Raw genomic sequence first — 24,147 nt, 5'->3', positions numbered from 1 at the left:
CTCTCTCTCTCTCTCTCTCTCTTTGAGTAACAAAAAACATTAAAACATAAAGCCTTGAGTACAAATCTGGGCAGAAAATTATTCACTTGGGGATGAGTTCAGTTGAGACAGGAAAGAGATGAATCAACAGTGGAACGATCATGACAATTCACACATGCAAAAAATCTCTCATCTCTCTTGCATTCTCTCTCTCTCTCTCTCTCTCTCTCTCTCTCTCTCTCTCTGTTACACACATACACACACACACATTTTCTTACATTTCCTTCTTCAATATAATTTTTGTAATTCTGGTAACAAATTTCTTCTGTGATGCTTGCTTCATTGCTATCTGTCTGACTTGGGTTCTGATCTGGTGTTCTGAAAAGAAGTCATAGTACATATTTTAATCCCTTGCCCCTAACATTTAAAAAAAATAAAGACAGATTGAAAGTGAAATCCTACTTTTGCTTTGCTCTCATGACTAAAAGGGTTTTCATATCCTTTTGTTTTAAGAACAAATCATCATCTTCATTTTTGACTAGGTTAATCAGGAATGTTCAGGTCATTTTCTGGTGTATGGGGACATCTTGGCTCACAAGAGAGGCTGGCATCCAGTCAGCAGAGGTGACAGATATGGCCAAACATCATACAAGGCACAGAGCCCTTGCCACAAAGAAAATTTCAGACAAAAATGTCAGTTGTGCAGACTGAGAAACCCTGAACCCTAAGGACTCAAGAGAAAATTCATCACTTCCATAAAACCATCTCCATCTTCCCGTTTCTTTTTGAGCACTTAGAGTAAAAATAGCCAAATCTGAAACCTTTTTTTAAGTAATTAAGAGCAAGAAATCTAGGCCTTTGATAGTTTTCACCAACGATCAAAGAGAAAATGGGAGAACACTGGCATTGGGTACATCGTCCCATGATGAGAACAGAGCACCTTACCGCTAGTCTCATGAACTTCAATATTCCAAAACACATGATTATGAAGCAATTGGAGTCCACCCTGGACTTTGGACGTCCCCATTTTCCGTTCATTTGGCTCTTATGGGTCAGATTAAACTTTCCAGCATCTTGCCAGTGTATCCCATCAACCTGTGACCCTGAAGTCCAACCCAGCAACCATGCTCTCCTTTCTTTACGAGGCTATGTGCATCTTCATGTACAGAGAATACATCAGCTTTGTCTAAATCTTTCCGTATACAAAAACATTTAATGCCCACTGGTTTGTTTGTTTGTTTTTTTTTTCCTTTTTTTTCCTTTCTCTTAGCAAGAAGCACAAGGCTACAAACTCTGTTATTCCTGCAGTGGAAAAGAACTTCACAATCGAGGCAAAACCAAACCATAACCACATACAGCATCGTATTTCACAGAAAACTGTGTACATTTGTTCCCCATATAGGACATACTTCAAAGTAACAAAATAATTTTTTTATCAACTGTAGTGTTCCTTCTTCCCATCAGAAGCAGATTTTTTTCTTCCCCGTATGGTACATAAATATCAGAGAAAAGTCGTCTTTGAAATATTTACGTCCAGGAGTTCTCCATGTGTGACTATTCTGGGTATGTTTTGGTTTGTGTTCAAAGTGTTGACAGATTCAATTTTCATTTTCTCTCCATCCACGAGCATTCTTCCCAAATTTATATACCAGTCTGCGTCCATCCACACGTTCCAGAATTTCTCTTTTGTAGTAATATCTACATATAACAAAGGAAATCACAGAATGTCATCAGACTGACAGCGCTAGGCACTGGCTAAACGATTGGCATTGGCCTCTGCGTTTTCAGACAGGAGACTGCTCACCTCATGGCCCGGCTGAGTTTCTCATAGGTCATGCTGCTGTTGTTTTTCTTTTTGCCCCAGAGCTGAGCCACGGCCTCTGATTTCAAAAACCTAAAGATGCCCTCAGACCGGTCTTCCCACTTGATTAACCCTGGGTTCTTGTCTGGATTCAGAAGGATGTCGCGGATGAATTCCCATAGGTGAGTCCCTCTTGGATCTGATGCAAAGTAGAATGGCATTATTAATGGCCTAAGTCACAGCCAAGGAAGGATCGAAGGAGCACTGAGCTACAGAAACTTCCATCAGCAGGAGATAACTCAGTTCTCCCTGACTCACCAAGGAAGACAAAACAGAATCATCAAATGTCGGATTATTTTTTTAAGCCATTATAGGGAGTGAGTGCTTGACACAGCTGTTAAGTTGTCACTTGGGACACCAGTACCCTGTACCAAAGTGCCCAGTTCAAGTCCCAGGCACTCCACTTCCCATCCAGCATTCTGCACAGAGGCAGTAGATGATGGCACAGTATTTGGGTTCTTAATACCCATGTGCAAAACCCAGAATGAATTCCAAGTTCCTGCTTTAAGTCTGGCCCAGCCTTAGCAGTTGTAGGCATTTAGGAAACGAAACAGCAAAGGTAAAATATCTCTCTATCTCTCTCTCTCTTTCTCCCTCTCCCTCTTCCTCTTTACTTCAAATAAAATAATTTAAAATGAATAGATATTTTGAAATATCTATTTAAGAACAAATCAGCAGGGAGTGGCAAAATGGCTCAACTGGCTAATCCTTCCTTTGCAAGTGCTGGGATCCCATATGGGCACCAGTTAGTATTCCAGCTGCTCCACTTCTGACCCAGCTCTCTGCATATGGCCTGAGAAAGCAATAGAGGATGGCCCAAAGCCTTGGGACTCTGCATCTGCGTGGCAGACCAGGAAGAAGCTCCTGGCTTCTGCCATTGGATTGGCTCAGTTCCAGTCATGGTAGCCATTTGGGGAAAGAGTTTTTTCCCTATCTCTCCTCTTTGTAAATCTGCGTTTCCAATAAAAATAAAAGCACTCAAAAAAATTACTGACTCCCAAATCTTCTGTTACTAATTCTGATCTCCTTCTTGGACCCTAAGCCCAGTTATTTTTCTCATTCTCCCTTTGTTTCCTCATCCATTTCATGCTGCAGTTTTTCTTTGACCTGCTTTGAGACTAGTCCATAAAACAGTACCAAATAATGGCCAAGAGACATTTGTGGATACAAATGTCTTTCTCTCTGTATATCTGCCTTTCCAATTAAAAAATAGTAATAAATCTTTAAAAAAAAAAAAAAAAGAAAGAAAAAGAATAAACTAGTGCAATTGGCTTTTTTTAAAAAACCAAGAAGCTTGTGCATACAATTGAAGTGAGTTGATCAAGATAACACAACCAACCAGTGACAAAGCCAAAAACTAAGAAATAGATTTCAGTCTTCTAAGCCAGAGGATTTTCTAATTATTATTCACAAAGTATCTGCAACTCATTTCAACTTGCTAATTCTCTAGGAGAGCAGCATTCAACCATTTTATCCATTGCTTCTACATTGTTGATTACTCTTCTCCATTAATTGTTTTGACCTAGCCAAATATCATTTAGGGGGTTAGAAGTGTCACACAGGATTGAGGGGCCTGATTCGAAAATGAAGCAGCTACTATAATAAGACTAGAAACCAAATTCAGTTTTTCCCCTGCTGGATTTGTGATCCCTCCCCATTCTATTTGAGTTCTATGGAAATTGAGTTCTAGGAAACGATCTGAAACTGTGGCTGTTAAAGACATTCTGATTCCCCGTACTTTCTAGTTTATACCACCTTGATTTCTTGCTATGTAACATGACCCCTCATCACCCCCAGTCCCAAGTCTCTGATCTTTCCTATGTATTTGTGAGCTTTTATTATTGAAGGAAATTCAACTGCCAAAGAGCAATGCCAAAGCATAAAAATAAAATCATGTCTTAGAACAACAATTCCACAAAGGTAGGAGGGTAACATTTGGCAAAAGCAAGAATGATTCACCTCAGTGGTTCCTTCCCACTCCTTTTTCTTCTAAGCAAGAGAAAATAATCATTACCTGCCTGCCAGCCATGCATTCTAACTCACTGGGGCTCCCAGTTGCAGAGCAAATAGCATGTTGAGAAAACAATCAGGGGGACTCTGCTTTGGGAAGCATCTGCAGAAGGGTTTACTTCGCAAGCAAGTGGTGCCTCTTTGTTCTCTTCCTACTCAATTTGAGGCAAACAAATGACTTTGCCTTCAAAGAAGTGGTTTCCACTGTTACCCAACTGGAAGGGGAGGCCGGCAGCTAGGCGAGTCTCCAACTTACTGTGCTTCTTGGTGTGGGACTTGGCAGGGTGGTCTTGCTCCTTTTTCATATCGGCTGACTCTGCTAAGGAAAAAAATTAAACCCATTTCAGTGACCCACTTTCTGTGGTTATCATTTGCATCCACACATCCATCCATTTAACCAATAGGAAGAGAGTTCAAGAGGTTCAGAGAAAAATGGAATGAAAAGATTCATTTATTTGGTTCCAAAAAGTTGATATTTGTTTCATTTTCTACCAAATTTTTAAGTGGTTGTATATTTTTGAGCACTTCGTTTTCTTGCCTGGCACCTTGTATGGTAATAGAAGCAAACCAAACAGATGGTGTATGCTAAAGAGAAAAATAATGTAAGATAAGAACTGGAAATTGAAGTGAAGATGTAGAAATAGCTTGTAATTTAATACAAGATCATCATAGGGCCTTTCTGATACCGGAATATGAAGGATAATAAGAAGTCTGTCAGGTGAGGAGCTTCTAGAAGAGCCTTGCATGAATGCCAACAGTAAGTGCAAAGGCCCTGCGGTCAAGATGAGTTTGCTGTGAAGAAAAAACAGAAAGAAGATGGTGTGGTTGTGAGCAAGAGGCGAAAGAAAAGCAAGTGGGGCTCTGATCGTTAATGTCTTGCAGGAATTATCAAAGACTTTTACTCTGGGAGAGATGGGAAGCTATGGAAAGGTTTAGGTCATTGGAAGGATTTCTTTTTCCATAACACAAAAATGTAAACATTTACAACAAAGAAAGATAGCTTTTAAGCTGGAGGAGTGCCCTTTTTTGGCATGCAAAGTTACATTTTAATCACTCTGACAAAGGGGCCATTGAGTGGCCTGGGCTCAAAACAGAGGGCCACAGTGGACTATGGAAAAACAGATTAGTTTAACAAATGAGTCATTATGGTAACATTTGTGAATATCACCAAAGAGAAATGGCAGGGGCACCTGTGAAACGAAAGTTCTTCCTAAAAAGAAAACTCAATGACCCGTGTGTGTGTGTGTGTGTGTGTGTGTGTGTGTGTGTGTGTGTGTGTGTATGTGTACACATGTGCACAGGTGGTCTGTTTCAGAGGGTATTTGGGATTTGCTGAAAATGAAGGCTCTTTCCAATTTATTGCCAAAACTGCTCACAATAGAAATCAAACCAGCATTTCTACAAATAGTCCCTCAGCACAAGCCACTCCTGTCAAAGAACTGGTCCTGTAAAACTGCCCTCTTACACATATTCCTTGTATCCGGTCTTCCTAATTTGGGGCTCAGGGTCACACATGTAGCCTTCAAGAGCACTCTGGGTTAACTGAAGCTACATACTAAGGGGGCGGATTCACAGCGTCACTTAAATACCTAGGGAAACCTGTTAGTCAAAAAAACTGGAATAACATGGGTCTTAACTAACATGGGTAAGAGGAATAGCTAGTATATAGTGACAACTTTGTAGCAGGCACTGTTCTGAGCACATCATGTGAATTGCTCTAGATACACTTTATCAACTGGTACAATAATGCATAGCTTAAAGCTGTGGGGTTTTGAGAACCAGAAGGGTCAAATGATTTGTCTAGCTGTACAGGCTGAAGGTATGATATGAACACAAGCAGTGGGAATCAAGCACTGTTCTCATAACCACTATTCTATTCTATTCAAAGATGGTTTCCTGTGCTTAGTCACCTCTGCCATATGACTGATTCTACCCACCTGATATTTCCTGCCCTGAGTCAGCTCATTTCTATAATGCTCTTACTAATGATAAAAACTCATTCCAACCTGATGACTCTGTATTTCCCAATGCGTGTGAGCCCATGTATCTATCAGATCACTGAGCTTGTGATCATTCTGTGCTCTGAACAATATCTCCAAATTCCACATCAGGATGAAGGAAAGGATCCAGTAAGATCTGGGTGAAAAAGGACTCTCTCCTTCTGGTTAAGAATTTCCCTCCTGGAATCATAATCAGGTGTTCCTTCACCTGACTCAGTTTCTCTGAAATCTGGAAGGACAAATTCACAGGAAATGCAAGGAGTCTCGCTTGCTTCCCTGTAGGTTTCAGGGTGAGTTTGCAGCATCCCATCAGGATGTCACAATATTGTGCCATGTGATACATCACCCTAACGGGGCCACTTCGTTCTATAGACAAAGAGTGGCATTTACCCAGCAAGCCACAGACAGCTTTGGTTCAACTGGCATCCAGAAAGGAGGCAAGCCATTATTTCAGAACCAGGGCTAAATTCAGGAGGAAAAAAAAGTGACTCTCTCGGTATACTGGCCTCAGTCATTGTGAGTTCAAAGCTGATCCAGAACCAGTTACTTCGAGGGTCAGTTACTTTTGTGAGTGAGATGCAAGCTTTAGCCCCAAATCTTCAGAAAAATGTACACACGTGTGAAATATACACACTTGCAAAATTTTGGCAACAATTTTAGGGATTCATGGCCCACTCACAAGTCAATGGACTCTAGAACAAAAGCTTCACACTTGACCAACCCTGAAGAATTTCTCATTGAGATACCAGCCATTTACCCAAGCTAGACCTCCATTCAGCTTAGCCACGTTTAAAAATAAATCCCTAAATAAAAATTTTATCATCATCACATGGGGGAAAATGAAGCCAAAGGCAAATCTAAAAACAAAACAAAAAATTCGTACTTCTTTCAGTCTCCCCTCCCCATTCCAATGAGTTGGGGCAACCCATGGCTCCCCAATGTACCTTAATGCTGCATCTTTTGATCTCCAACCTGGCTTTAATACGGTGGCCTCTCCCCCTCAGCCCTCCCCATCCCAAAATAAAAAAGCAAGACCTTTGAAGCTAGCCAGGTGTTTAAGTGACTCATTCATATAAAATAATGGCTTGCTCCAGGGAGGCTGTCCAGCCTGGCTTTCTCTTGCTTGGCTTCCAGGCATGGCAGGCCAATGTCCGGCGGGTCCAGGCAGGGGCAGTAACAAGCCACTGGTTTATGATGCAAGTGAGAGAACATGACTTTAACTAAGCAGCTTCCCAAGAAGCAAAGATTAGACGCATTTGCATATGATTCACCTGTGAGCCATTTCTTTACGGGATATACAAATGTCAGTGTTCCAATAGGCTGTGCCACCCTAGCTTTAGGCTCAACAACTCAGTAGATAAACACATCAAGCCTGAGTTGGCATGACTGGCTGCAAGACTATCGAGCAGATCAGAACACTGGCAGGGCCATTTTATGAAATGGCCAGATGACAGAGAAATCAAAACAAAGCCTGCTTCCCCACCTGCATTTATCACAAAGGGCATCAGTTTACGCTGAGCCTCGCCTTAGCTCAGCTTGTAACTTGCATGAAGACATAGACAGATATTCAACTACACTCCATTTTATGGGAACTTGAAATGTAAAGATGCAGGCAGAAGACAAAAGGCCTTTTTGACAGGGGAGGAGTGGAAGATGGTTCTGAACTCATTATAATGAGTGAGATTATAATGGCAGGCTCCCACTTCAACGAAGTCATCAGCCCAAGCCCTACATTAGCTGAGTGAAAATCTTGGTGGAGGAACTGGGCTATATCACTCATTTTCCAACTTATTTTCTAACTGCAGGAAAGGAATGAGGACCCGGGGAAAAAGAAAATTCCTGAAGTCCAAAGTTTAAAAAACACAACAGTAGACTCAGGGGACAATGAAGTCTTCTTACTGCAAATATGCAAAAAGAAACTGCCCACAAAGACCTCTAGTGATTCCTAGATTTTTTTTTTTTTTTGATTCCTAGATTCTAGACGGTGAAGGACAGCCTGACCATGAGTCAACTGAATCAGGTTGACATTTTGAGTTCCCAAGTGTCTCAAGAACTAAGGCTCAGCAAGAGGTTCATTCAGCCTTCATCTTGGGATCTTCTGCTATAAGTTAAAGACCCAAGTGGAAGAACATGGAAAATGATGTACCAGGAGGACCTTGTGGAAATTACGGGGTGACTCTGGATATGTACTCAGACCTGAATCCCTGGCATTGACTGAGTGGCAACAACTGCCACAGAAAAATCACCCCAATTGGCTTAGTTTCCCAGAGTGGCAGAGCCTTCTTATTGTTTGATCAATTTCCCACTTTCAACAGATCCTTCCAGTGACACACAATGCTGAGGGCTGCTGGAGAGAGGGCGAAGCAAAGGAATGAATGGGCTTCAGTTCTTCAACTTCAACTTCAGAACCACTGACACTGGCTCCCAGCCCTGTCTCGTTCATGTGACTGCAACTGAACAAAACCTCAAACCAAAACCTTTCATTATTTATGTTTTGGAAGCATGCATTCAGTAAAAGAAAAAAACAAAACAGGAAGCATTATTCTTTTGAGTCCATACTTTTTTTCAGGAAAACTCAAATTCCAGTTCTGAAGTGGTCCCAAATCCAGTTTCAAGAGCAGCTCTGAATAGTGTCTTGGCTCCCTCTTACAAAACTGGAGAGACCCAGAAGTTCACCCATCAAAGGATAACCAGAAATATACCACTAACCCTACAGGTGTGTGTTAACATACCTCTCCCAGATTCAAACAGCGTACCAATGCCTTCAGGTGGTGTATGTTTGATTAAGAGTCAGTGTCCAGTTGCAACCAAGCATAACCACATGCAACTCATATAAATGAAATTCATAAAATGAATACTGATGAGTCATCAGTATTAGCCTTAAAAACTAGGAAAAAATAATATGATTTCAGGGCTCTGGAAATTTCCAATGGTTACCTTCTATTCAGAGACCACCACCGCACTTTCACATACCCTTGAATTCCATTGGTAGACATGCCTTCCCTACAGCCAAATATTCTTTGAAATCAATGTTGAAATGTAATTGAAAATTAAATATAGTCTATAGCCTTCTCCATCATAGGAGTATCCAAGTATGAATAATTTTATCAGCTATATCCTGAGAACAAGCTTTTGTTTTAAAGGGAGGCATGAATGAACAACACTCAGCATAAGAGAAGGACTGGTTTCATAGGACAAAAATGCTTTGCCTACAGAGGAATTCCTACTTGTCATCTTCGATGCATAAACACTAGCTCAAAAGCAGGCTTCTTATAAACAGTAACTTCATTCCCTTTCCTAACATTTTAATGAGAAAGACTCGAAGTGGAAGCGTAGGATGTTGGTAATTCTCATTAATACCCAGTAAGCACCTGCATTAAGGCATGTTGGCCTCAGTTGTCAGAACAACTTACCAACAGGAAGATGACCAGTAGCTGTCATGGAGATCTGGGCACGGCAAAAGGTTTTGCTGTCCAACAAGTCTAGAGCAGTGGAAAAATAAAGGACATTAGAAGCCTTCACTCCAAAATAACACTGTGGCTTTGAGACAGGATAAGAATGTGAAAGGGCCTTAGTGTTGGAGAGTTAGTTACCTACTGTGCTACCATAGTTGGTGTCATATAAGTAGTTTTCTTCTTTCCAGGAGTTCATGATGGAAGGATCTACAACACATAGAAAATGAGAATGGTCAACAATCATTTTGTTGTTGTTGTTCAAGGTTAGGAGCTTGCATTTTCTAACTCACTGCCCATCAAAGAGGCACAGAGTGGGGGTTGGGGCTGACCCTCAGAGAGAAAAGAGGAAATTCCACTTCAGTAACATGAGATGGTAAACCACGGGATCCCATTTTTCTTCCAATGTCCTGAGGAAACAGGTTATGTTGTAGCCCAAACCATGTGTTCCAACCCTGTTGCATTTTTAGGGAAGTGAAAGAAGTTATGATGCTAGAATCTGGCCCAAAACAATCCTTCAGCTTCCTAAGAATTTTCTCAGTCTGGCTCGTCTTATATCTTACTATATAATCACCACAATGTCTCAACCCTGGGTGGGGATGGAAGCCTTTGTCAGGAATAACAAATATTTATAATACATGATTAATGAGCATCTTCTAATAATATCTTCCTGGGAAAATTAATGTTGTTTTTTCCCAGAAAACATTGAGTCAGTCTTACTAGTTTTTTCATTGTTGAAATACAGATAGCTCCTCCCTCCAGAGCTAGGACATAGCCCACTCTTTCTAGGGTTTCCCCAAATGACTTAACAGGTGACATAAAAGCTTTAAAATCAAGGAGAATAACTCAAACACCTCTGATCCGTAAAAGTCCCATTGGCGCATCTCTTTAAAAAGTACTCACGCTCTCCCCTCCTCCTCTCTCTCCTGTGTGCTGAGTGAGTATGTCTGACTCTGAAGGAATCTTTACATCTTGGATTTGAAAGAAATTTCCCTCCACCTACCCCAAATGAAACCCAGTTCCTCCTCACCCCACCTCCAGATCTGGGCTGGTCTCCAACAGAAACGTTCTCTTTCCCACCTTAGTGCCTAGAGCACTAAGATCCCCTCAGCAGATCCCCACCTGGAATCTGCTGCCCCTCGCCACAAATCCTGTCCTCATTTCCCAAGCTGTTCAGGTTCTGAATTCTAGGACCAGAGTGGCAAGCCCCTGACCGAGCTTCATTTTGTTTTTATAGCATAAATGGTATAAAACCTGACTCACTGGTTAATTCCTGTTTACGACATAGGGATTTAGCTGGTATTTGAACTAATAGCTACGTGTTTGGGCACCCCAAGCCCAATCTCTTGGGGTTACACCCTCCCTTCTTGTTAGGTCATCTGTACACCTGTTGTTGTCTCTGAAAACAAACTGAACCAAGAAGGTTTGGGGGTGTGGGCACCTTCATGAGCCTCTTCTCCCCTCCTCCCAGGGTGGACCTCCTTCCCCACCCTGCAGCTCAGCTTTTCTGAACTGGCAACACAAGAACGTCTGGACAGTCAAGGAGGGATTATCAAGTTATTTGAGACCTCCTCAATGCCACCCTGGCTCCTGCAGTGAGGCCATGTATCAAGTCAAGCAAGGACGGGCAGGTGGTATCTTCTTATCCATATTGGGTCTTTCCCTAGAGCCAGGACAAGTCTATCAAACATAGCCCACCCAAGTAGCCCATCCCCTGGTCTCTGGGGAGAAGGATAAGATTAGGAAGTCATCCTAAGCATGCTTAATAACTATTGTTTTTTTCTGAATAATGTTTACCAGCTTCTTATAAAAGAATAAATAACTGCATGGGCCAGTTTTGGCACCAGGTGACTCACAAATCACCTCCAGGTCAAATCCTGTCCTTGGTGACAGGCACGCAATCCTCAGAGAGGCCTGTGGCAAGCTTGCGCAGCTCACATGGTTCACAATATCCCTGATGTGAACAGAGGGAGGGACTCGAGAGCAGGATCAACCACACTGTAATCACGGCTGTGGACCATGGGGAAAGGTGTCTAGAAGAAATGCATAAGATGCAAGAAGCAGAACTCAAAATAATGTGGTACCATAGGGCTGAGAATTGCTCAGAGACCACAACAGATTTTTTGTTTGTTTGTTTGTTTGTTTGTTTTGTTTTGTTTCTGAAAATTGTACTTAAAACAGAAATTGAGTTTCACGGTCTTTGGAAACTTCTGGGGCCTCCAAAGACCCCTCCCTGGCTACAACATCAAGTCAGCATCGTCCTCTTCTTGTGAAATGAACCCTCTTTAAGCAGGGACACTGACTCTTTTTGGTTTTTTTTCTGGAACTTTTTTTTTTAATGTGGCTAAGCCCAGTCTCCAGATTTTTTTTGCCATGAGGAGATCCATCTTGAACTCTGCACTTTTCTTGTCATTGCCTGGAGTCTGAATGAGGCCCTGACCTGTGAGAGTGGGAAGCAAAGACATGTGGGCAGAAAAGACTCCCACACCATCTGTCTGTAGGTCAGAAAAGGTGGACAGCTACTGGTTCACAAGGGCAAGGATTGACATTGAAGGTGGAGTGGCCCATTGGAGACAGACAAGAAGAGGCCTCCCTGGGTTTCCTGCCAAAATCCAATCCCACACTCTCTGTCTTGCACTCCCTCTCTATTGTTCTCCCAAGAGCTTCATCTGGCCAAGTTGGCTGCCTTGGTCCCCTACTACGCACCAGTTTGTTCAGTCTTGACAATGACATTGTGTGTGGACTGGAACAGGTCACTGCTGCACTGACCTAGGAAAGACAGATGGGAAACATCAGAAAGAGCCCAGATGGAACCAAGCATTGATGCTGCAACAAGGCCAGAAGCTGGCTGAGTTGAAGAGTTACTGTCATCTCCTTCACCGACTTTTGAATGGAGGAAGCTTTACTCCAAACCTCAACAAGCCCAAGGCCACAGTCCTACACGCCAGAAAATCAGCAGTCTAGAATACTCACATTAGATGGAATTATGTGGCATTGAGTAGGAAAGACATCTACTCTGGGGAAAACAGAATAAAGACCAGAAGATCCAAGTTTCACTTCCAACTGAGAAGCACATTACCCATGGGGGTCTCTGTCTCCTCACCTGTGCATTTCAGTGTTAAACTACACAAAACCATGAGGTGAACCCTAAGGCGCTTTCCTGGACTAGAAGCTAATACGAAACAAAAATGAGAGTACAGACAAAATCATTTTAACTAACTTGATTCTTTCCTTTAAATTTAACCCAGCCCATTCTGATTGTTGCCAATACTTCAGAGATGTCTCTGTAAAATACAGCTATTCTTCCCTTATTTACACTTTTAGCACAGCTATAAGCAATGTACGCCATGGATCCTTGCATTTGCTGGAAATACTCCTCCAGTTGTGTCATACAAATCACATACAAGGGATCTTCAAAGAGCTTGTGGAAAACATACCTCATCTTTTAATTCCATTTTCTATGAATTTTTTGAAGTATTCTCATTTATCCTTATGACTGACTCGAGTATGCTTTTATTCCCACAGACTGTTTATACACATTTCAAGAGCAGAAGTCATGCCTCTATGACCTTCAGCTTTCCCTTCTGTAAAATGTGTACACTCTATTTGTTGTCACAAGTTCTTTCAATGAACCAGTTCAGCTGAGAACGCCTGGGACAAATAAACCCTCAATAAATGTTAACAGAATGTCTACCAAAAAGCAAACAACAAAACAGGATGAAAAATCTGGATGAAGTCAGGCACTCAGAGGGAGCAGCAAGATGCACTGAGCCCAAACAAGTCATGGACAAAGGTCAAAGGTCAAAGCTCAAAGTTGGGAGATCAAAATGAGAGGTCAAAGATGGCCACACTGCCTCCCTGGCCTTTCTGCCTCAAGCATCAATATGGCAAAGCTTTAAAGGAGGTGATTTAATTGAAGGTGGAGAAACAAATATTTTAAATTCTTTAAATGTATGTCTGTTTTTTCTCTGAGGATTCCTGAAGATTATTTATAAAGCCTTATTTAGTTTGCTTCTAGTGAAAGAAAAATAAGCAGCCACAGCTGTGTGGTTGGGCGGTTAAGGGAGTGCCAGGAACCAAATGAAGTCATCTGAAATGGCCATCACAGCTACCAGCTCTGCACCCAGACTCTGGGTCCTCCTCGGTGTTGAAGGCAGCACTCAGGCGCTTGATGAGAAGCATGGCCCAGGAGCTCACACTTCAGAGCCCTGGTCACCTGCCCAAATAAAGGTTCTGCTCAAAATAAAGAAACACCTTCCCATATTAAACATTGCTGTTATTGAAAATAACCATTGTTTCCAGAAGAGCTATTTTTTTTTTACAACCACTATCAAGAGAACCTTATGCCAAGGTCAAAAACATACTGCAAGATGAGCTGTCAACCCTACTGGGTCTTACAAGTCAGTATGCAGCATGTACCTGTCTAACTACGCTATTGCCAATGACTGCCTTTGCAATGGTGACCCATCCGTTAGCTAGGTGGGGCTTTGGCCAAGACACCTAGGCTCTCGGGCAGCAGCAATACCAGATATGACTGCACAAAGATCACACACGTGTCCAGACCACCCATCCTAACACTTTCACGGAGTCATGTACATTTAAGAATCTGGCAAAATAGTGTGAGCCCTCTTTCTGCCCAAGTACAAATATAGATCTAATCTCATATATCATCTTTGCCTCCTTAATAGTTCATCTTAAGAACCCAGATCTAGAAGACTCTCTATTCCTTTTTTTTTTTAATCAATGGTTAGTAATTAAACTATCGAACTGTTAGCAAAGGAAAAGGAAGTAGGTTGTTTAAGAGTAGCAAGTATTCTGTGAATATCCAGACATTTTTTTTCTGTATCCTCAAAAATGAACATAGTGTAGACTTAAGGAGAGAACTACATTGGATCAGCAATTATGTGGGATTGGACACAGCTAGTACCCCGGGCTTTCTTTACTCCTGGCTTCTCATCTCTTTCCTACTTCCCTTTCATAGGAAATGGCTAGTTGGAAGTGAGACTGTCCTAAAAAGGAACCTGTTCATGGGCAGAGCATTTGTTCTTCTCAGCCAGCTCCTGGCAAATAAAGCAAGGGAGAGGGAAGAGAAGAGAGAGAAAGGTGGTCACCATTCCATTTGAGATGCTGCAGATTGCTGTAGAGGAGCTGTCCCGCCGTCCCTGCTGCCCGGGTGAACTCTTGCAAACTCATGCTGCAAAGGTGTTCGCCATTGATGTCGAACTCCTGGAAAGGGATGCAACTGGCATCCAGCTGATTGGTGTCCAGAAGGTGCTGGAGCCACTCCCACACCTGGTACTTGGTCCAATACTGAGGATGGATCTCATGCCACTGGCCTCCAAAAAACCCGCTGGAAACTGCAAAACAGGAGGCGGCTGCATGAGTGACCCCTGGCTGTTCCCAGGACAGAGTCTCAGAAACAAAGATGTACAGCTGGCTGTCAGAGGTCATGGGAAGCATAACCACAGTGTGTGTGCCCGAGGATAAGGGGTGGAGTGTAAGACAGGAGGCTTGAAATGTGGCTCTGCTCCCAGCCACGGCAGGAGCCAGTCAATTAGCCTCTGTGTGCCTTTATGTCCTCTGTAACATCATTTTCTCTCTAGGGACCAGATGAGGACATGAAGAATTAAGTGCTCTCTACTCACTCCCAAAGTAAAGTAGCATGAACACCAAATAAACTCAGTCAGAGCCTTAACAACTTGGCTTATTGGCCACATACCTCTCTGTCTCTCCCATTTTCTTTCTCAAACATACATACACCTACACACACACACACAGTCACACATCTTAAATTCAGACCATTGTCAACCAAAACTGAGTTCTGAAATTAGCTTTTTTTTCCCTCAAAGATACCCTTCTTTCTCCCTAAAGCATCCAGTTTATTTGTCTGATAACTGTGTTATCCTCCTGCCCCAGTTAGGTACAGTAGGAAACATGGCATCACTGGACCTGCTCAGCTATACTGAAAAGCTCCTCAGTATCCACTGAATTTAGGAATAAGCCTGCCTCACCAACCACTATGGCTCCTCACTAACTTACCTTTAAGTGAATGATGGCTTGTCTTTTCCAGTGTTCTGTTCTTTTAGCCCAGTTGGTATTCAACCTCCTACTTCTATTGAAACCCCATCCATCTTTCAGCGTCTGAACACCTCACAAAGCCATCTCAGATACCTCAATTCACTGCCAGCGCTCACTGGTCCCTGCATTTCTGGGAGATATTCACTCTTTCTCATAGTGACCTTTGTTATGTTCTGCTTATCTTTGAACGTCTCTAGGTGGAGTCTTATTCTCCTTTGTAGATCGCATTTTCAAATCACTCTGTCACACATCTTCATATCTCCTAAGAAAACTATCCAGAAACCTTGCCAGAGTAGATGCTCACTATGCATTGATTTAATGGAACTTATTGTTGAAGAAGAAAGACTGTTGAAGAGAGTTGTAAAGCTCAATACAAGGCATTGAATTCAGACAGCAGTGAATTAGTAAAGTTCATCCAATTAAATAAATATTACTAAGTCTCAAATGTGCTGACCATCTTTCTATGTAAAAAAATGCCAGTCTGGGGCTGACATTGTGGCACATAAGATTAAGCCTCCACCTACAATGTCTGCATCCCATATGATCACTACCTGAAGTTCCATTTGCTTCACTTCTAACCCAGCTTCCTGCTAATGTGCCTAGGAAAATGGCCCAAGAGCCTGGGCCCCTGCTACTCACATGGGACAACCAGATAGAGTTAAAGGCTCATGGCCTTGGTCCAGCCCAGCCAGGTCATTGTAGCCATTTAGTGAAGGAACCAATAGATAAAATACCTCTTCTTGTCTCTGTGTCAAGAGATGCTAGAGTTCCCTGGGAGACAAGGTGAAAGGGATCAGTCCCTTCCAGGAAAGGTGAGGGGCAGGGGCAAGGGGTGATGCCATTGCAACCCTCTAACTAAAGCATGTGATGGTCAACTCAACTTGACATGCAGATATTTCCAGAAACAAATATGGCCCAGTTGGGGGAAAGATAATGTGAAGAAACTGTCCCTAATCTTTTTTTTCAAGGTCATGTTGAATGAGAACTTCTCAAAATTTGATGTGGTTATGAATCACCAGGGACTACTGTTCAAATGCAGATTCTGATTCAGCAGAACTGGGGTGAGCCTGAGTTTCTGCATTCCTGACAAGCTTCCACATGATGCTGCTACCATAGGTCTGTAGAGTAACAGGTGCTTAATGGTTCCAAAAGGCCTGATTCTCATGATACTTATGGCCTAGCTCTTAACACTCTCACAGGAGAGGGGGATGGTAGAATGTTTCTGATCCAAATTTAGTTTTTCTCAGAATCTATCTTCTGCTTCCAGATTTCAAAAGCAGTTAATATCATGAGGTCCAAACCATTCAGGACACAAAATGACCACCATTAGTGATATTTGCCATTCACAATATGAATCTCACTTCTCTTCTACATAATCACACAGAAACAGTCCTAGACCTTCCACTTGGGCCCTAAAGTGAAAATTATTAATTTGGGGATAGGGAAGGAACAAGAATTTGAAAAATCTAATACAAAAATTTAGTTGTATGGAAGTATTACTGGGGCAGGTGCTTGGCCTAGTAGTCAAAACACTTCAAAAAGCCTGGATTCTATACCCAGCTCTGGCTCCACCTTATTCTAACTTTCTGCTGATGTAGAATCTGGAAGATAGTGCACAATGGCTCAAGTAATTGCGTTCCTAACACCTATGTAGGAGACCTGGCTTTAGCCTGACCTAGCCCCAACTGTTGTAATCATTTAGTGGGCAAATCAATGCACTTGCTTGTTCTTTCTCTCAAGTAATTGAAAGGAAAGAAAGAGAGAAAAGGAGAAATGGAGGGGGGAAGGGAAGGGAAGAAAAGGGAAGAAAAGGGAAGAAAAGGGAAGAAAAGGGAAGGGAAGGGAAGAAAAGGGAAGGGAAGGGAAGGGAAGGGAAGGGAAGGGAAGGGAAGGGAAGGGAAGGGAAGGGAAGGGAAGGGAAGGGAAGGGAAGGGGGAAGGCAGAAAGAGAGAGAGAAAATAAGAGAAAAATTAAACAAAATGAAAAGAAGAAAGAATTCCCAAATCCATAACTACACAGAACTTAGACTGACTGCTTCCATGTTCCTCCATTTCTTGTGTCTCACAAATAGAGATGTATAAGAGTAGAATGTCTACTCTTGGTGGCTCCCAAGTCCTTTGTCTTTCCTTTCTGAAGTAATCGCGTTGTTATGACAGTGTAGCTTTAGTTGGCCAACATGAGATAATAGTCTTAATAACCCAACAATTTAGGTAGAATAAATTCTACAAACTTTGTATGATCTAACTTGAAGGATGGTTCCTGTGCAGCCTCAGGACAATCACAGAATTTTGTCTGAAATCGGCTGGAGGAAAACTCCTTGTCACAAAACAGATCCCTCAGCTTCCTGGAGTTTCAGGAGAAACAGTGAAAGTCCTCAGAGGTCAAACCTGCTATACTCCTCAAGTGACCTTTCTGTCCCAATCCATCTTGATCAGGAGCTGGGTTTTCTTTGTGGATCTCTGAAAGTTCAGAAATAAAAGAAAGTACCACCTGAATTCTACTCTTTTCCACTGATTTCCTGGAAAGAAAGCAGGGAAATGTTTCCTGAAACAAAGGTCCACAGCAGGGTGCCCAAGACTTCCTGCTCCATTTGGAAGCTTCCTGTTAGCATCTCACAAGGAATCTGAAGTCTGCAACAGAAAACCTGACTGCCTAGGTAGGACAGAAGTTTGGTAGGATGGAAGGTCAAAGAAGGGAAGGCCATAACTACACATGTTATCCATCACTTCTGGCTGGGAGTCCAACTGCAAAGAGACAGAGCTCCACTTCTGTCCATCACTAATTGGAGAATCCAACTCTCCCCATATTTTGCCAGTCTCCAACTCTGCTACCCAACAGGCCATTTCCACATTGCCAGGCAAATAAGGTCTACAGCATCTCCGGCAGGGAAGTCAGTCACAGGAGTGTGGTAGGATGAAGGTCAGAACTGCTGGATGCTCAGCTGCGGGCTATCCACTGTAGGCCTCCCCACTGGGTATGCAGCTCCTGATTCTGCAGCAGACTCACCCAGCTCAGCTTCTCCAGTAAGCTCCAGGCTTGATCTCTCTCTCTCTCTCTCTCTCTCACACACACACACACACCTCATCCCTGTCCTCTCCTATCAAATCGCAGTGAAAAGCCTCAACATGGAGTGTTCTTTCCACTTCAATCCCTGCCACGCTGCCACCAGAATCTTGAGTTTGGGGCAGAGAAGATGGAATAGAAAGGTGGCCTTTTGACTTGGCAACCTAGAGGTCAGTAGGGAACTCTAGGCTTAAGTTACCTGAGCCATCCCCTCATCCTCTACTGAATAAAAGCAGCAGTTTTCAAATGTTCCCTTGGAAGAAGAATGAAAGCAAAGACAGTCACACACTCTCAGCCCTCTTACCGCTGCATGTGGAATAGCTGTCCGTCCAGGCGGGCTGCTGGTGGTGGAGATTGTTGCCGGGGTTCAGATTCATTACACCACTTCCTTCCAGAATCATGATCTGTAGGGGACCAAACAGCCCATTCAGGCAGTGCCTCTTGGACAACCGTCATTTGAGAGTACAAATCATAGTGTTAATTTAGGAAGAAAGAAAGAAAAAAACAACGTGTCCTTCCGTCCATTGCCACAGCCCTTTCAGTAAAAGCAAAACTCACGGCGATTAAAAATGTCCAGGTTCAATTTTCATATGCATGAGGCAAGTCTTTACAGCCACCCATTCATAAATGAATAATCTCTGATCAGGAATGAAGTGAGAGGAAAATGCAATACCTGCTCCCAGGGCGCGTCTGGCCAGCATCCAAATGTTTTAGAAAAGTGAAAATGCCAAAGAGATTTTCTTTTAAAGCGCAATCTCAATCAATGAAAACTCAAGCTAGAAATGGGCAGACCTAGCACCTACAGGGGAACTCTGGTGAGTCCCCAGCCCACCCCATCAGCCCCACACCTGGGAACAATTCCTCCAGGGACACTGTCTCCTGGGGTAGGCTGTTGAGCAGAGAGGGTCTCAATCATATCCCAGGAGGTCAAGTGCTAGCTTTGTGATAACACCATGACTCAATTGATTCTCTGGCAGACCTAAGCCCTTTCAGATAAAGAAAATGATTCTTTTCCTTTATGGAAAAAAAAAATCATGATTAGCTTTTCTTCTGTTAGAGATCCAGAGAATTCAACAGGCTTCAACAGGTGTCTTCCTGCCTCACTCCGCAGGAGCACTTTCTCAGGAAGGACCTGGGAAAGAACTTCCTTCCACGGACATACTGCAGCTTCTAAACGATGTGAGAAGTCCACACTAGAATCCTTCTCTTTGCTCATCTGGCGTTCATGCTGCCCCCAATGCCAGGTTGAGAACACTCCACTTACACCCCGAGCCCAGCTGTGTGTTCAATCATGCAAAGCAAGAGCAGTCTATTTGCCAAAGGTTCTTGCACTTTTCCCAAAGGCTGTAAAAGTGCCTTGCTCATTATAAAATGTTGGGGTGGGGAGAGGCTTCAAGCTTTTATAGCAGAAAATTGTGAACATTTTTCTGTTTGAGGGACATCTTGCATCCCTGGATGTCACCAACGTCCACAGGAGTGAAATTTCCCACTGAGAGTAGTTCCAGTCCTTGATATCCCTTCCCCTGATTTAGCTACTGCTCCTCTTGTTCTGCCTTAGCGCCTGGGAGTGGGAGTAGAGGGGTGTGGGAAATTCATAAAAAAAGAACACATCCATTCATTTATCCCATCATATTTATTGGTACTAGGATAGAGCTGTGATTAAGAGTTGAACTAGGCTGGACTCGAACGTTCGTTGGTGATCACAAGCATCAGAGTGAGATCTGAATGCAGCTTAGGTAACAGGTGGAGTAGAAAAGTCAGGGGAGGAACAATGGACATCATAACAGTAAGGGATCCCTGGTAGGGAGATTGGTAATGTGTCTTGGCTCCCCAAGTAGAAACTTCGAAGCCAGAAGAACTGGAGCTGATTCCAGATTCTCCCACTTGCTAGCTAAGATTAGCCTTAAGTCAAGTTACTTAACCTCCCTGAACCCTAGGTTACTCAGTTTACTCATATGCAAAATGCAGCTCATCATACCTAGGCGATATGTTGCTTGAAGATTAAGTGAGTTTATATAGGTCAAGACCTTGTGGCACAATTAAGTAGGACAAATGTTAGGACAAGGAGAATCATTACCTGTGTGGATAATCTGAGTTAGAAGCAACAGGGAACCTAAAGAAGGTGACACCACTGATTCCTAAATTCACGTTCAGAAATCTTGTTCCTCACCCTCCAGAAAAGAAAGCTAGCTCACTATCTCCCTCTTAATAATCATCCAACATATTCCTACCCAGCTTCCTAGAGCATTTGCCCTAAAGCTAAGAAATCAGTCTAGGGACTTCAAGGCAAAAGAAAACGTCCAAGGTGGCTGGGGGAGGGGTGGGTATGGCCCAGTCTCCTGTTTGCTCAAGGCTGGGCTTATTCCTTGCCAGCATTTGCTCAACCACAAGCAGTGGAAAGGTTACTGTTTAACCCTGAGAGGGCTGAAGCTCAGTGCCCAGCCCATTTGCACCCAGGGATTGGCCCTCCAGGCTCAGAGCAGCCAGGCTGAGAAAGATTTCCCTGAAATTCTTACAAAAGGATGTGATTTACAGGACTGTTTCAAGGTGGTCCTTTCAGTGGGAGTAAAACCTGCTCGAGTCCAACTCGGAGCTACCATCCCAGGGTTTGCACGTACTGCTTCCTGATCAACGGAAGGCAGGTTGAAAAGACAGAGTACCCAACAGGTGTGGCTGGGGAGATGAGAGTTCAGATTCAACTTCCTCTGCTGGCCTTAGGTGACTTTGAAAAAGTTCCAAATCAGGCTAGCCCAAAACTTTTCGATCCCTCAACTTTCCCCACCTGTAAAACAGAAACATTAAACCCAAAGAGTTACCAGAGTGAAAACCACAAAAAAAAGAATTCAATAAATGTCTCACAGTCGATTTTCTGCTTGTGTCCAAATGCCCATAAGCCCCTTTCCTCAAAGCAGGCACCATTACCCCCTCCCCGCCATGACCTTCTGGAAGCATCCAGAACTACTCCTTACCTACAGAGAAACCTTTAGGAATGCCGGAGCACAGTTGCCCCTCCAGAGGCTGGCCTGTGCACCAGCATTGCTCTCTGCTGGCATCCCTTTTCCAAGGGAAAGGAGCCAGCACGGTGAGGGGCCTTTTTTTACAGGGCACACTAAATGGTTACCACTCATAAAAGATTTTATGTGGCTTAACCCTTAGTGAGTCAGAGTTCACTTAGGCTCACCCAGGCTTGTGAGCCAAGAGGGTCAGTGTCCCAAGTTGAGCAGGCAGCAGTAGGGACGTTCCCTGAGGGTGGGCTGGTTTGGGTAAAGGTCTTGTACCAAGACCTACCCTTCTGAGGCCCAATTTTTCAGTTGTAAATTGAGGGTGTTTGTCCTCCCCCTCCCCCGCTCCCCAGCCTGGTAGGGCTGTTGAGATCAAATGAGATCATGGATAATAAATGTGCCTTGAGAACTGTAAAAAGGCTTTATTATAGCCAACCCACCCACACTCCATGTAGACCTTCGATGGTGCATAGTGACAACTTTACGGGTGTAAGAAGTAGTCCTTTTAGTTCAAAAGGAGGGGATTGTTAGTGCTGTTTCTTTTTCCAACTCCCTACATTACCTTCAGCATATATTTCATTATTTCCTTTAAAAAAAAAAAAACAAAGAAAAGAAAAAGTGCCAAGTATGTGAAGAAGAGACTTTGAAATCCGAGGAGCCTGGATTAGAATACTTGCTCTGTCTTTCATCCATGTGACCTTGACTGTGTTAATCTTTCCAAGTCTCAATTTCTTCACGGCTTTAAAAAGGAGTGAAGGAGCAATATTGATTTTTCTTTCAGCCTAAGGGCTGTTTTGAAGGATAAATAATAAAATGAGTTTAAAGGTGTCTCAGCCAGTGCCTGGCACACAGGCCCCTCATAAAATCCATTTCCTTTCTTTAAACATTAATTCTCAAGGTGTTCCTCTGAAGCTTTGCTTCTTCCAGCACCGGGTACTCCATTTGGAGCCTAAAGAAGAGGGATTACACCCTGTGAACCGAAGGCAAGCTGGGAGAAGGATTGGATCCAGGAACCCAGGAAAGCAAGGGAGTGGTTCCTTAGCCATACAGAGGTTTTCAGTGTGTAGCTAAATTTTAGGGTGGGCTCCTTTGTTCTAGGGGCTGCCCTGTGCCCTGCACAGTGCTGGGAGGCATCCCTGGCATCTGCCCATTCATTGGCAGGCCCCTGGCTTCCAGATCACTGCAGAAGAGAGCCACGACTAAAAAGCAAAGCCCACGGAGGTAGACAACTCCTCCGTCCCTCTTATGTGTGTGGTGACCTTCGCCATGCCTTGGGCTTTCCAAACTTTTTTCCTGTCCTGGGAAACACACAGTACTAGTTCCCACTTCGTGGAATTCCTAGAGGATTAAAAGGCATAAAGGTCCATGAGCCTGTGGCACAGAGCCTGCTACACACAGAGTAATGGTTCAATCAGTGCAGAGGACTCACCTTTGTTCCCACATAGTATAGCTCGTGGGAACATAAGCTAAGTTAATACATGAAGTATCAAAAACTACACACAGGGGCTTGGTGTTATGGCATTGTAGCTTAAGCTTCTACCTGCAATGCTGGCATTCCCTATGAGCCCCGGTTCAAATCCTGGCTGCTTCAGCTTTCTGGCTAATCCAGCTCTCTGTTAATGCACCTGGAAAAGCAGCAGAAGATGGGAAGATGACCGAAGTACTTAGGTGCCTGACACGCATGTGTGAGACCTAGGTGAAGTTCCAGGCTCCTGACTCCAGCCTGGACCAGCCCCAGTCATTACAGCTACTTGGAGAATAAGCCAAGTAAAATCTTGTTACCTCACTTTGATTCTTCCAATTTCTCTGTAACTCTGACTTTTAAATAAATATTTTTTCACAGAGGCACACACACACACATGTACAAAGTATGTTTTCTTTTGAACTCATAGAGGCAAATGCAATGTGGGTTAACATTTCTGGAAGGAGCAGTGTGTGACACGGTGCCCCCCTGAGTTCCAGAACTGCATCCCATAATGCAGGAGCTGAGAAGATGGAGGGTCTGCGGGAGAGGATTTTAGTTGAGGAAAAAGAGCAGACAAAACACTGACAAGCACCTGCTGCCAAACTCCCAGCCAGCATCTGTTCAAGCCCAGACAGCACTGCCCTATAAATGACAAGTGACCAGTTTCTCTGAAACTTGTGGGCTGCTGGAACATGGCCAATTCAAAAGTTGTTTTTGCAACAAGATAGTGCTATGCTGTTGCATCGAGTTAGCCACAGCCTGAGCAGTGGTGAAAGGTACAGGCTTCCTTCTGTCCTTCACTTATTCAATTGATAGTTTTCCATAGACATCAGTTCCTGTGGTGCCCAAAGGTGCTTCTGTGCCAGGCACATAGAGGCAAACACATGCCCCTGGGTCTACCTCTCCTCTGGATCTTTATCAAAGGTTGGTTTCCCTGCCAGAGGAGTCTCTGATCACCATTACACACACACACATGAAACAGAGCAATGGACCTGACACTAGGCTTGACAACTCTCACATGTTGCCTGCTGGCCAGTGGCAAATTGTGCACAGGATAGGGTCAGGTCTAGCACGGAGACAGAATCCCAACACACTTGAGTTGAAAGGAAACATGTCAGCGTGCAGGGAACATCTCACTCAGCCTAGCTTCACTGCATGGGAGTGTGAGAGTTCAGGTGGCCAGGGCTGAAGTTTTGATGTTGCCCCTTAAGTGGTGACTTGGAACCTGGGGAATTTC

The 24,147-nt window shown here is 43.4% G+C and overlaps 1 protein-coding gene across 4 annotated transcripts in view; it reads right to left on the bottom strand.

The window, feature by feature from the left end:
- Positions 1–1,414: 1,414 nt before the first annotated feature.
- The window catches only part of EHF (ETS homologous factor), a 38,160-nt gene continuing 15,427 nt past the window's right edge, over positions 1,415–24,147 (bottom strand). The window contains exons 1-9 of one of the 4 annotated variants that reach the window (XM_040980091.1): positions 22,186–22,209; positions 18,748–18,847; positions 14,414–14,659; positions 12,009–12,071; positions 9,444–9,512; positions 9,264–9,332; positions 4,107–4,169; positions 1,784–1,979; positions 1,415–1,677 (exon numbers count right to left, since the gene is read on the bottom strand). In XM_040980091.1, the coding sequence (XP_040836025.1) occupies positions 1,578–1,677; positions 1,784–1,979; positions 4,107–4,169; positions 9,264–9,332; positions 9,444–9,512; positions 12,009–12,071; positions 14,414–14,659; positions 18,748–18,844 (903 nt within the window). In that variant the 5' untranslated portion in view covers positions 18,845–18,847; positions 22,186–22,209 and the 3' untranslated portion in view covers positions 1,415–1,577. Of the gene's footprint in view, positions 1,678–1,783; positions 1,980–4,106; positions 4,170–9,263; positions 9,333–9,443; positions 9,513–12,008; positions 12,072–14,413; positions 14,660–18,747; positions 18,848–22,185; positions 22,210–24,147 lie in introns of those variants that run through there. The other 3 variants (XM_040980092.1, XM_040980089.1, XM_040980090.1) reach the window with 3 other exon arrangements.

Source organism: Ochotona curzoniae, unplaced genomic scaffold, assembly GCF_017591425.1.
Source record: "Ochotona curzoniae isolate NIBS_2020 unplaced genomic scaffold, NIBS_Ocur_1.0 contig_3432, whole genome shotgun sequence".
Taxonomy (NCBI): Eukaryota; Metazoa; Chordata; class Mammalia; order Lagomorpha; family Ochotonidae; genus Ochotona; species Ochotona curzoniae.
Note: the sequence above shows the minus strand (reverse complement) of the source record. Positions and strands in the feature narration are given on the sequence as shown.